The sequence below is a fragment of the Myotis daubentonii genome, chromosome 18, assembly GCF_963259705.1.
Source record: "Myotis daubentonii chromosome 18, mMyoDau2.1, whole genome shotgun sequence".
Lineage (NCBI taxonomy): Eukaryota > Metazoa > Chordata > Mammalia > Chiroptera > Vespertilionidae > Myotis > Myotis daubentonii.
The window spans coordinates 27590584-27604149 of record NC_081857.1 but is presented as its reverse complement, the minus strand read 5'-3'; the positions used below and the strand labels follow the sequence as shown (position 1 = coordinate 27604149).

At 48.6% G+C, this 13566-nt stretch overlaps 1 protein-coding gene across 9 annotated transcripts in view; it reads right to left on the bottom strand.

Moving 5' to 3' along the window:
• SCYL3 (SCY1 like pseudokinase 3) overlaps positions 1–13359 on the bottom strand; it is a 32213-nt gene extending 18854 nt beyond the window's left edge. For 5 of the 9 annotated variants that reach the window (XM_059674099.1, XM_059674098.1, XM_059674097.1 and 2 more), the window contains exons 1-4: positions 13174–13357; positions 8381–8591; positions 5968–6153; positions 1525–1638 (exon numbers count right to left, since the gene is read on the bottom strand). In XM_059674099.1, coding sequence (XP_059530082.1) covers positions 1525–1638; positions 5968–6153; positions 8381–8545 — 465 coding nt within the window. In that variant the 5' untranslated portion in view covers positions 8546–8591; positions 13174–13357. Of the gene's footprint in view, positions 1–1524; positions 1639–5967; positions 6154–8380; positions 8592–13173 lie in introns of all 9 variants that reach the window. The other 4 variants (XM_059674095.1, XM_059674100.1, XM_059674104.1 and 1 more) reach the window with 4 other exon arrangements.
• Positions 13360–13566: the final 207 nt, after the last annotated feature.

The following is a 13566-nucleotide window of genomic DNA, read 5'->3' as shown; positions in this document are numbered from 1 at the left end:
CAGTGGTTGAGCATCGGCCTATGAACCAGGAGGTCACAGTTTGATTCCTGGTCAGGGCACATGCCCAGGTTGTGGGCTCAACCCCCAGTGTGGGGCTTGCAGGAGGCAGCCAGTCAATGATTCTCTCTCATCACTGATGTTTCTACCTCTCCCTCCCTCTCCCCTCCTTTCTGAAATCAATAAAAATATATTTTAAAAAAAGTTGAGGATCTTATCAAGAGAAAACCAAAATCACAGAACAGTACATTCTTTCACTGACATAAAGATTATTTTTCAAGAATTCATAAGTCCCTCCCACCATTCAGGGCACCAGGAATAGAAGCTGAATGCAATCAGCTCGCTGCCCCCTGCAGGTGCGCTCATCCCAGAACATGAACTAGTCTCAGTCACACACGCAGAGGGCCAGAGGCACAGAGGGACTCATGTTGGGGAGGGACACTGGGGAGGGGTTCCCAGAGGACACTGAGCTATCTTACGCTGTGGCGCCTCACATCTCCCAGAGAGCCCTCGGCAAAGGGGTGCCCAGCAACAGCGCCACAGCCAGAGGGGAAGGGCGCCGCACACCCGCGACCACTCAGGGTGGGACTCAGCCAGGGAGTGTGAGCGGCGATGGAGCCCGAGGGCGGCTGGGGGAAGAGTCCGGAATCTGTCCCCGAAGGCACTACATGCTGAGTATAAGGAGAAGTCTGGGAGGAAGTGACCAACGGGCAAGAATGATAATCAGAGGATTGTCCTTGTGGTAAAATGGCACCTGAATGAGTGAGAGCCCACGAAGGTGCGGCCTGGGTGAGGCCCCTGCGGACGCTCCACGGAGGGGACGGTGGGTAGAGGCGAGGGGGTGGCAAGGCTTCAGTGGGGATATCACGACAGGTGGGCTTTCTTTTCTCAGAAAGAGTGAGTCTCATGGCAACATGCAGCATGGTGAAAACAAGAAAGAAGACACGAAAGAGGTTCGGCAGCCTAGGAGGGACGTTGGAAAGAAGATCTGCGCTGGACAAAATTATACGACACGCCACAGGCAGCCACAAGGCCGCGGGGGGCTGGGGGGTTTCCGATGCACAGGCCCTGATTCCAGCTCCTAGGACATAATGTGTGACTTGGGACAACCTCGATGATTGTGCCTCGAACAGGCTGTATGTAACATGTGCCAGCACCATCCGGGAGGAGCTGTAAAGATAAGTGTAGACACTGTCACGCCTGGCCAAGACAGAGGCATGCGGGTCAGTTCAACGTTCAACATGACGTGGAATCATTAACTTCAGGAGCAGAGAGGAGGGACGTAAAACTGAAAATCTGACTAAGCCATTATACCTCTCAGCCTCAGGCTCCTCAGCTACAAAATGAGGAGAAAAGAATAAATGACGCCAGTGGCCTCGTAAGAATAAACGCCCACAATTCTAGGACACAAGCACTGACAACTACGTCACGTCTCCAAACCTAAGATCGCCCCACACTGAAGGAGGTCCCTGCGGAGACCACACCAGCCCGCTCTCCAAGTTCTGATACCGCGCCGTCACCGCTTACCTCCGGGGTGGCCTGGGGGACGCGGCAGACTGTCTCCATCCCTCCCAGCTTCCAGTGCCCATCTTCACTCACAAACACAGAGGACAAGCAGACGTTGTTATGCGTTAGGTGGCCCTGGAAAAGAGGAACAGGAAGAAGACTGCCACTCCAATTTTTGAAGTAGAAATTTTAAAAAAACTAAATACTAATCACCAAGAAAAAGGCCTGGCCAGTCTTCCTCTTGTGGCATCCTATGGGCATGAGAGGCCGAAGGAGCCTGTTCAGCACTGAAGTCAGGGGAAGGGGAGACGCCAGGGACGGGCTTCTGTTACCCCCTCCCCCCCAGACTGGCAGGTTAATAAGACACCAAGGCCACTGCTCAGATACCACACCCCGTTCCCACGGGCGTCAGGAGATGCACGTCCCTAAACCCGAATCCCCGTCTTCATATCCTGTGCGTTTGCCTCCGATGCCTTTAAACATCAAGTTTCTTGGCTCCCACAGGTTCCTGTTTTAATCTCTCAATTCTCTCTTGCCCACTTTCTATCAGGAACCCAGACCCATGTCACCTTAAGTCCTAGCCCAGTAAGCATGAGAAAATCCCGCCTGAAGAGGAGGAACGAGATACTCTGGATGACCAGAAACACCACAGAGCACAGCAGAGCCAGAGTCCACACAGACAAGCAGGGCAGACAAACACGTGAGAGGGAGGAAGAACCGGAGAACGGGGATGAAGTAAAGGTTTCTTTTCCAAACCAGAAATCATTCCAGACACAAGTACATTTTAAATATTTTACCCAGTAGAGCAAATATGTACCTACTTCTATATAAAACACTCCAAGGTATATATATTTTATTTTACTATTATTTTAAAAAATATATTTTTATTGGTTTCAGAGAAGAAGGGAGAGGGAGAGATAGAAACATCAATGATGAGAGAGAATCATTGACTGGCTGCCTCCTTCATGTCCCACTCTGGGGATCGAGCCTGCAACCTGGGCATGTGCCCTGACCGGGAATCAATGTGTGACCTCCTGGTTCATAGGTCGATCAATGCTCAACCACTGAGCCACAATGGCCAGGCGCAAGGTACATATATTTTAAAGGAAGATTTAGAATAGTGCGAATGGTACGTTTCCATCTGAGAAAAAATGAAGGAGAACCAGCACACAGAGGTTCGCTTTACCCGTACAGACTTCCCGGACTAAAGCCTGAGCGCCAAGGATGAAACAGGACATTGCATTTAAGGAGGGCGAGGCTGACTTTACCTACGCTCACTACACTAGTCAAACTCTTCAGCACGTGCACACACTCCTCCATCAAAGGGCATACCCTCCACAGCGAAGCATGAGTAATTCCTCTATGTGAACCTCAGACACACTTTTAAGAGAAGATAAACCCAAAGTGATATCTGGAGACTCAGTCTCCCATTAATAGGAAAAAATTTAAAAACAAACATTAAGATGAGTAAAATGCAAGTGTTTCTAACCTGTGACTGGTGTTTTTAATCTTGGGGGCTGGTCCTACCACATCAGTGTGTAAACTCCACTAACCAACAGTAACTCTAACCCATCTAGACACGACCCAGCAGTGACCCAGGAGTGGCCACTTTATTCCTGAACTGAAAACGTTGCCACAGAATCTCTCACTGGTACAACCTACTCGAATGGGAAGATGTGTATAACTCTGCCTCTAAGAAATTATTGCTTTTTAATTTTTTTTAAATTCTTTATTGTTTACAGTATTATATAAGTCTCCTTTCCCCCCCATTGTACTCTCGATGCCCTCACCCCCCTACTATCTGTGTCCATTGGTTATGGTCATATGCATGCATACAAGTCCTTCGGTTGATCTCTTACCTCCTCACCCCCTGCGTTCCCTCATAGGTTGAACAGTCCATTCGATGCTTCTATGACTCTGGTTCTATTTTTGTTCATCAGTTTATGTTGTTCATTATATTCCACAAATGAGTGAGATCATGTGATATTTATCTTTCTCTAACTGGCTTACTTCACTCAGCATAATGCTCTCCAGTTCCATCCATGCCGTTGCAAATGGTAAGAATTCCTTTTTTTACAGCAGCGTAGTATTCCATTGTGTAGATGTACCACAGTTTTCTAATCCACTCATCTGCTGATGGGTACTTATGCTGTTTCCAAATCTTAGCTATTGTAAATTGTGCTGCTATGAACACTGGTGTGCATATATCCTTTCTGATTGGTGTTTCTGTTTTCTTGGGATATATTCTTAGAAGTGGGATTGTTGGGTCAAATGGAAGTTTCATTTTTAATTTTTTGAAGAAATGCCACTGTTTTCCACAGTGGCTGCACCAGTCTGCATTCCCACCAGCAGTGCATGAGGGTTCCTTTTTCTCTGCATCCTCTCCAGCACTTGTCGCTTGTTGATGATAGCCATTCTGGCAGGTGTGAGATGGTACCTCATTGTTGTTTTGATTTGCATCTCTTGGATGATTTGAGCATGTTTTCATGTCTCTTGGCTTTCTGTGGGAAGAGCTCATTTCTGAATGTCCTCTTTCGAAAAGTGTCTATTTAGGTCCTTTGGGCATTTTTTTGATTGGACTGTTTATCTTCCTTTTGCTAAGTTGTATGAGTTCCCTATATAACTTATATAAGGGTTTGGAGATTAAACCCTTATCAGTGATAAAATTGGCAAATATGTTCTCCCATGCAGTGGGCTTTCCTGTAGTTTTGCAGGTTTCTTTTGCTGTGCAGAAGCTTTTTATTTTGATGTAGTCCCATTTGTTTATTTCCTCTTTAGTTTCCATTGCCCTAAAGCTGTATCAATAAAGATATTGCTACAACAAATGTCTGCTATTTTGCTGCCTATGGCTTCTTCTAGGATTTTTATGATTTCTTGTCTTAGGTTAATGTCTTCCATTTGTTTATGTCTTCTGCTCTTTTTTTCAGCATCCTATAATTTTCTGAGTACAGGTCCTTTACCTTCTTGGTTAAATTTATTCCTAGGTATCTTTTTTTTGCAGTGGTAAACAGGATTGTTTTTTTAGTTTCTCCTTCTGTGAGTTCATTATTGGTATATAAAAAGCCATAGATTTCTGGGTATTAATTTTGATTCCTGCTACATTGCCGTATTCATTTATTATTTCTAGTAGTTTTTTGATGAAGTCCTTAGGGTTTTCTATGTACAATATCATATCATCTACAAATGACAATTTTACTTCTTCTTTTCCAATTTGGATGCCTTTTATTCCTTCTTCTTGTCTGATCACTATGGCTAGCACCTCCAGTACTATGTTGAACACGAGTGGTGAAAGTGGGCATCCCTGTCTTGTCCCTGTTCTTAGGGGAAATAGTTTTAATTTTTGCCCATTGAGTATGATGTTGGCTGTAGGTTTGTCATATAAGGCTTTTATTAGGTTGAGGTATGGTCTCTCTATTCCCACTTGGAAGTGTGCCTTCCTCTTGAATTTTTTGAAATAGTCTGCGAAGGACAGGTTTTATTTCTTCTTTGAATGTTTGATAAAACTCTGCTGTGAAGCTGTCTGGTCCAGGGCTTTTGTTTGTTGGAAGTTTTTTTATTACTGCTTCAATTTCCTCCATAGATATGAGCCTATTCAGATATTTTTATTCCTCCTGTTTGAGTTTTGGAAGGTTGTATTTTTCTAGGAATAAGGTCACATTTCTTCTAGGTTGACCAGATTGTTGGGATAGAATTGCTCATAGTATTTTTTTATGATTCTTAGTATTTCTGTGGGGTCGGCTGTTACTTCACCTCTTTCATTTCTGATTTTATTTGGGTCCTCTCTCTTTGTTTCTTGGTGATCCTGGCTAGAGGTTCATCAATCTTGTTTATCCTTTCAAAGAACAAGCTCTTGGTTTCACTGACCTTTTGTATTGTTCTTTTGGTCTCTATGTTGTTTATTTCCACTCTGATCTTTATTATTTCCTTCCTTCTGCTCACTCTGGGCTTTTCTTGTTGCTCTCTTTATTACCATTTTTTTTTTCTTGTTTTTTGAGGTAGGCTTGTAGAGCTATGAACTTACCTCTCAGGACTGTTTTCACTGTGTCCCATAGATTTTGGATTGTTGTGTTTTCAGGATGTTTTTAATTTCTTCTTTGATCTCTTTGGTAATCCAATCGTTGTTTAATAGCATGCTATTCAGCCTCCAAGTGTTTGAGAAATTATCATTTCTTTTCAAAATTGAAAATGGAATAAAACTGCTGAAAATGAAGAGGAACTTTGGTCCACAGGCCTGATGTTAAACTTTTGTTTTGTTGATTTTATTAACAAGTAACAGCTGCAGCCTTATTTATCTAAGTCTGTAGATAAAGACTTACCCAGAATTGGGGGAGACTAGTAAACTGAAATAGTCTATCACTAGCTGCTTAATTCCATGCAACAGGAACTTATGACTTCTGTGTGCAGCATAATTTACCGTTCACCCCCCCCCCCCCCCCCCCCCGCCGTTGTGTTCAGGCTACTCACTCTGTCGTGAAGGAAGATCAGAGCCAGCAGGATGTCGTAGATCCCGGCACAGACCTCAGGGAAGGACAGTGTTTCTAAGGCCACTTCCAGAGGCTGCACTCGCTCAGTGACCAGATGAATACCATCTGCCTCCACCGTGCAAGATAAGAATCTCAGCAAACAGGGGTGCCGGAGTGTCTTCAGGTGCTTTAAAAGTACAAACAGAAGAGGGAGGGGGGTAAGAGATCAACCAAAGGACTTGTATGCATGCATATAAGCATAACCAATGGACATAAGACACTGGGGGATAGGGGAGGCTAGGGGACTGTCTAGGGCGGGGGGGGGGGGGGGGGGAATGGACACATATGTAATACCCTTTGTAATACTTTAAGCAATTAAAAAAATAAAATAAATAAAATGTTCTTCCAAAAAAAAAAAAAGTACAAACAGAAGAGTCTGAGATTAACGACTCATACCAACATTCATACAGGACACAGGAAAGTTAAGAGATGGAGACTTGCATTCAAGCTCCTTTTCAGCTCGCTCCCTCCCTCCCCCCCATATGTCAAATAAGGCAAAGGAGAATCTCGGACTTGCTGTGACTTTATCGACTTTACCAACATTTAAATAACACTTCAGGGACGTCTAATGCTATTGTGCAGCGTGAGCCCGACAGCCCGTACCTCCTGAGAATTACTGCTCTGAACTGGAAAGTGCCCAAAGCAACCACCTGACGCTGAAAAGTACAGGGAAGCATGCAGACTAGAGGGGTGTCAACTCTGGGAAGAAGACCCAAGGGGTGAGTTTCCTTCACTTTTGCCTCCAAAGAAAATTCTTCATTTTGCTTTTCTGTCTTAGGTCTAATTATTTTCTGTTGGTTTTATGCACCATCTTTTATTCTTCTCAGGCTCAAGGCAGAACAGTATGCCAGAGGAATGCTACTTGGTTCAGTGCTGGCCTAGAAACACAGTTGATAAATGTTCACCTGGTTAATAAGTGAAAAAATACATTTCATTTTCGTTTCTGTTTATTTTGAACCCCGCATGCCCACCAAAATTCTAGGTCCAAAGTGGCTCCTTGTTTTTTTACCGAAGGAAGAAAACGCTCATTGCCTGATCCTGAGCAAGAACCCTGTTTGGGGCACCCCTGGCACAATTCTGCATGCATTCTGCACACAGATTCATGGGAAAAGCTCACAGCCAGCACTCAAAGAGGACCATTTCTTCATTCTAGCGTCTGCTCCAGAGGACAGAGGGAGCACAAGGTGCCCTTGCTGAATGTGACTCGGATAGGCTCCTAACGGGCACCAACTGGAGAGAGAAACAGTGCTGGTCCCGGGGGAGGAAGGTGCCCGTGACTAATGACAGTGCCTTGAAAGCACTGGCCCCGAAGTTCCTGACACCTGGCCCACCACCTGCTGTCCCGGTGCTGGGCTCTGAGTACGGAAGGACCTCACTGCCCAGCAGGAGCGGGACTAGTGACTGGTCAGGGTGCATCCTTACCCGGGCTGAGTGAGATCCAGCCTTGACGAGAAACAGGGCCCATGTTCCAGGAATAAGTTATGACTCAGATATACAGAGAATTAACTCAAGCCTTTGGGCTTAACTTTTTATTACCCTTCTACCTCGGACTTACTTCACTTTAAATTACACAGAGCAGTAGTTCTTAACTATAGTGTGAGTTCACTTGCTGGTTTTAGACAGGGAGAAAGCCATCATTTCATCCTATTAAAGAAATATAACACCATAAACTAGAGAGCATGAAATTTCAGGGAGAAATATTCTTCCTAAGATGCAAATCTGAGACAGGATGATGAACATTGTCTTGAAAATGCCCGCTGCATTGCGATACCTCAGGAAAAGAGAAAATAGCAGTCCCTAAAACATTACTTCCAGGCCTGCGGTCACTGCACTACTGAAAGGCTGTCAATACTTAGAGCACCTGAGCTGAGCTGGGTGAACTCTCCACCTTACACCGTGAAGAGCTCATGATGTCACCGCCCAACCTTCTCGCTACAAAGTACAACCTGATATGGGACGCCACCGCACTGAGCTTCTGACTATCGCTGTGGTCCTTGACCATGTCATGCAAGTTGGGGACAGTCCCATGAAGTAAGGACAGCTACGTTTTTAAAGGCCATGATTATGACCCACCTCCCTTGGCCTTTATTCATTTTATATTTTTCACAGAAAAAGTACTAACGATTGCCCGGCTGGTGTGGCTCAGTGGTTGAGCATCGACCCAGGAACCAAGAGATTGCTGGTTCTACCCCTGATTAGGGCATATGCCTGGGTTGCGGGCTTGATCCCCAGTGGGGGCAGTACAGGAGGCAGCCAATTGATGACCCCCTCTCTCATCGATGTTTTATCTATCCCTCTGCCTTCCTCTCTCTCTCTAAAAAAAGTACTAACCATTAAGAGACCACACTGCGTACCTTGGCAGCCTTGTTGACTTTGTCTTCGTTCTCTCTCTTGTACACGAACACCGACGCGACTCTGCCATCCTGCAGCTCTGCGGGGAACACGGCCAGTCCCGAGGGCAGTGTGACCGGGGGCCCCTTCAGCGCACAGCTCTTCAGAGCGCTGCTCTCCGCTCCCATCCCTGGGGCGGGGGGCCACGTGCAGCCCCTCCCCAAAGCCACGGACCTGAAAGGAAACAGAGAACAGGGTCAAACCTCAAGTCTCTGCAACATGAGCCAAGGATCCAGGCGCAGCCTTGCCAACCTGCCAGTTTCTACAATAACCGAGGCCACCTGACAGTGGAAAGGTAAGGCTCGGCACGGTCCCAGCGATGCTGCCAGTGATCAGCCGACAGCTCTAAAAAGTGCATTTGAACTGAACAGTTCGTGAAGCAACTGCCGCCAACCCCCAGCACGCACATCTGATGTTCAGGGTGGGTGACGGGCAACCAAACACAGACTAGGACCACTCCCGTCCCTAACCCACTCCCACACCCGCCTCACAGGGGAAAGGGCTGCAAAACTGGAGTACTAAAACTTCTCTATAAAATAACTTGCAATTATAAAGGAAACAATACAAACTGGAGACTGTTTCTAACAGTGATGAAAGCACGTTAACAAATGGGGAGCTCATTTAGACCAAGTAAAACCCCAGGGGAGAACTGGGACAGGAAACAGACAGGGCACTGAATACAAACGGCAACAAACAGAAGAAAAAGGGCAGTCCCTCTGCTCTTCAGTGCTGTGCTGAGTAATGAGGGGAAAGTGCAAACTTGTCATCTCAAATGCTAACCCCACCCCCATGCACACACACGAGATTCCAGAAAATGCAAACTACTCTTAATGACACAAACAGATCCATGCTGTGGGGGCCCAGTCAGAGGGACCGGAGGGGACAGGATGGCAAAGGGGTATAAGGAAACTTTGGGGGGAATGGATACATTATCTTGATTATAATGAACACGGTGATGGGTGACTACAAATGTCAAAACCTGTAAAATCGTACCCTTTAAATATGTCCAGCTTATTGTATGTCAATTATACTTCAGTAAAGGTGATTTAAAAAGAAACTTGTACTGTCTGGCTATCCCAATCTAAAGTGCATACGAAAAACATGCTGAAGTGTGAACAGAGCTATGCCGAGGGTGTCAGATCACGGTGATGCACACGCACGCAGACATGCACAGTGGACCTGCCCCGTCCAGACCTGTCTTTACAACAGAGACACAGCTCACAAGGTCACAACAGGTGATGCCCAGCAGTCCAGCAGCACAGGGTCTGTGGTGCGGGCACAGGACCTGCTGTGAGACAGCCCTGCGCCCTCACTGAGTGCCAGCCAGGACTGAGACCCAGAGTTGCCAGGTTGTGCCCTTGATCAGGAGGAGGCAAGAGCCAGCGTATTTATGGGGAAATGTCCCTTTTTACAATGTTGGCTCAGAAAAATTTATTAATGCCTGTATAGGCCAAAACAACATGTCTGAAAAATAAGTGGCAGACTTCAGTTCTGGCTTTACCATAATTTCAAAAATAAAGAGTTCTTACTAATTCTGGCAAACAGATAACATGGCCAAACACTCTATGTAGACCTTTAAAATTTTAGTTTAAAAACTGCCTCCTTTGGATAAATATAAACCAAATAATCATTACACACAGTCCCTCTACTTGGTGAAGACCCACACGCCTTCTGTTATCGGAGTCATGCTACTCCAGACACATGTCTGAGACACACGTGCACCACTGTACAAGGAACACACGGACAAGGGCCAAGGCTAGCTGAAATGGAAGTCTTTCAAAATCCAGGGACCTTCTGGAGATAAAAAGGAAGCTAGGCCCTGGCTGGTGGCTCCGTTGATTGGAGCATTGTCCCATACACCAAAAGGTTGAGGTTCAATTCCCAGTCTGGGCACATATGGAAGGCAACTAATCAATGTTTCTCTCTCATATTGATATTTCTCCCTCTCTAAAATCAGTAAAAAAACATATCGGGTGAGAATTAAAAAAGAAAGAAAGATGGGTATCAGCTTTGTAACAAATCCACTGAGTTCCTGCCCACCTAGCAATGCACCTTTCTTAAGAATAGGAGTTAAGCCCTAACCGGTTTGGCTCAGCGGATAGAGCATCAGCCTGCGGACTCAAGGGTCCCAGGTTCAATTTCAGTCAAGGGCAAGTACCTTGGTTGCAGGCACATCTCCAGTAGGGGGCGTGCAAGAGGCAGCTGATCGATGTTTCTAACTCTATCCCTCTCCCCTCCTCTCTGTAAAAAATCAATATATTAAAAAAAAAAAAAAAGAATAGGCGTTAAAAACACAAAATAGTATTAAAAGAACTACATGCAACATTCCCCTTTCTATGGGGATGAGAAATGTGTATGTAGGATCATGGAGAAAAGCAACCATGTTAATTCTTATTCCAGAGAAGGTGCAGTGCCTGCCCAGCCGGTGACAAAACTCCCACCCCAGCTGAGTAGGGAGGGTCAAGGGTAGCACTTGGATCTTGCTCTCCTCTTCTTGGACAGTTAATGGGCCACGTGTCTACTCAGCACGGAAGGGCCGTCTCTACACATTAGCCATCTCTGGGGCCCGTGGTCTGGTTGTCTCCCCAGGAATCCGAATGAACAAAAGGCATTTTGTCCATCAGCAGGTAAAAAGGGCGCCATGAGGTAGAGTCGGCTAAGGCAAGCCAAAGCCACCTGAGGCAGACACCTGGCAGGCACACAGGAAGCCTGGGGGCATCAGGAGGGGAGCTTAGTGGCACTTACGGGGCACGTTGCTCCCCCCCAATTCTACATCTATCCCCCGCCCCGCCTCATGCAGGAAGCCTCAGGTACACTCAGGGAGCTGAGGGGTCTGTGTTCTTTGGAACCAGTTGCTGTTTCATAAGCAGAACTCCGCTCCTCTCTCTTCTCTAACACCTCCCATCTGGTCTGCAAAACCAGTCGGACTTGAGCAATGAGTTCGAGAAGTGTTCCTCTGAAGTGTCTCCCTGAAGCTGGCCTAACTCCTTTAGCCGCAAAGGCTTCCTGAAAAATCAACAAGAAAATGAAAACCTGCCTTGTGCTGTTTACGTAGTTTTCACATGAACCCCCACAGCAGATACGAGGGCCACCAGGATCCAGGCCCTGCTCTGGCTGAGTGATTACTCAGTCATTTCCAAACAGCAGCTTCCTTGTGGCAATATGGGCCTTGCAACATCTATTCACCTTGGACTCAGTATCAGGAATTCTCCTATGAGATAATTAACAGCGTCGGGTCACAAACACTTTAGCTAAAGTGGTTAAAATGGGTGGTTTTTCTTAGCAGTGAACATTTTGGGTCTCAGCCCCAAGAAATATCACTGAAAAACTAAAAGGGAATGACTCCCTTTCTTGAGAACGCAGGAGAAAGATGTGACTAATGCTGACAGAAGGGTTCTACCCTGTGTCCAGGGGGAAATAAGATGCAATTTGAGGACGTCTTAAAGTCAGTAATTCTTAACTTCCACACAATTGTATCCGAAGGCACACTAAAGCTGTTGCTATCAGCAGCGCTTTGAAAACTGTAATTCTTAATTGGGTTCATGTGGACTTACTGCAAGGTGAGACAGTTACACAGTAACACCTGGGTTTCTCAAATGTTCTTTCTTGTTCCGAGGCGTGAGGGGGAAAATACAAACTCTTTTGGCTTTAAAATGTGCCACGGGAAGGCAGAGAAGGCCGCCCTGGCCCTGTGCTGTGCGCACGAGTGCTCTGCAGACTCTGCCACCTCCTCCTCAACGACACGCCTCGGAGTTTCATCACCGAGGCTGTTTCTGGCCTGAGGATGCACCACAGTCTTGTCCTGAGAAACGCATCAGCCCAGCCTCCTCCACCCCTTGGCTTTCCCGGGCGGCACCCCAAGTTTCTGGGCCACCTGTGGACCCCAAAGCTCTGGTCTGGGTCACCGGGCAACTCACTCCCCTTCTCTGGGGTACGGCTCTCCCCCTGCGCTTCCCCATCAGCCCGGACACGCGGGCTCCCGGTCCTGGGCGGCGAGAGCCCGGGATAGTGAACATCATGAACGGGCTGCGCTGTGAGCGCCAAGGTCAGCCGTCAGGGCCGGCGTTTTGTCGTCTGGTGACAACGTGACTCGGGGTCCTCTGCTCCGCTCTGTTTCAGGTGCATCCCCGCCTGGAGCTCGGGGTGACCTGCTAGGGGTCCTCGATACAAACGAAGCCTCGATGGACCCACCACGGGGTCAGACTTCAGCCGAGAGAGGAGACGCGGCGGGGCTGCTCGCGGGTCCTAAGAACGGCCGTGCCAGGGAGTCCGGAATTCGGGGCGACTCTGAAGGTGCACGTGGTTTCCTACAAACGTTTCATCTTTATTCTAAATACAGAGCACGACGCACAGACAGGCGGCACCGGGCCTCGGGGGCCAGAGTGGAGGCGGGGTCCCGGGGCGGCCGCCCGCCCCATCCCGCCCGGCTCGGGCCCACGGGGTCCAGCCGCGGCCGCTCAGGGGCGCTCGGGGCAGGGCGGGCGGTGTCGCTGGGCGGCCCCTCACCTGCCCGCGAGGCCCCGCCACGCGCTTCCCCCCGGGCCGGGCCCCCGCCAGCCCCACGGAGAGGCCGTCCCGCAGGCCGCAGGGGGCTGCACGGAGGCGGCTGGCGGGGCTCAACCGGCAGCGGCGCCGCGCCGAGCTCGCCCCCAAGCGCGGACCCGCGAGCCGGGCGCGCGCCCACCGCCCATACCGCCCCGCTCCCCGCCCCTCCCCGCGCCCGGGCCGCACGGACAGGGACGCGGCGCCCTGTTACCTGCCAGAGGGCAGCGGGCGGTGGCCGAGGGTCTTGGCTCCGGTCCCCTCTTCGCCGCCAGTTGGCACCAACCACCCTTGCCTCCCCCGTGAGGCTCCGGCCACTACACCCACAGTCTTCGGGGGTCTGGTCCCTCCGCCACCATAGAGACGGATCCGGAAGCCGGACAGAATGCCAGCCTGCGGCCCGCCGACGCCACCACCGAGGCGCACGCACCCGGAACCGAGCTAGAGCGGCCGGCCGGGTGACGCTCAGGCCGGCGCCATCTTGAGTGTGGGCGCCGTGCCCTCCCGCCACTCCCTCACCGCGCCCAGCAGCTTGTTGGGCTGTGAACAGGGCTCCTCATTAGCTCTGGCGTTAAATACGCAAGTTCGTCTTGAGAGTAACGCCCAG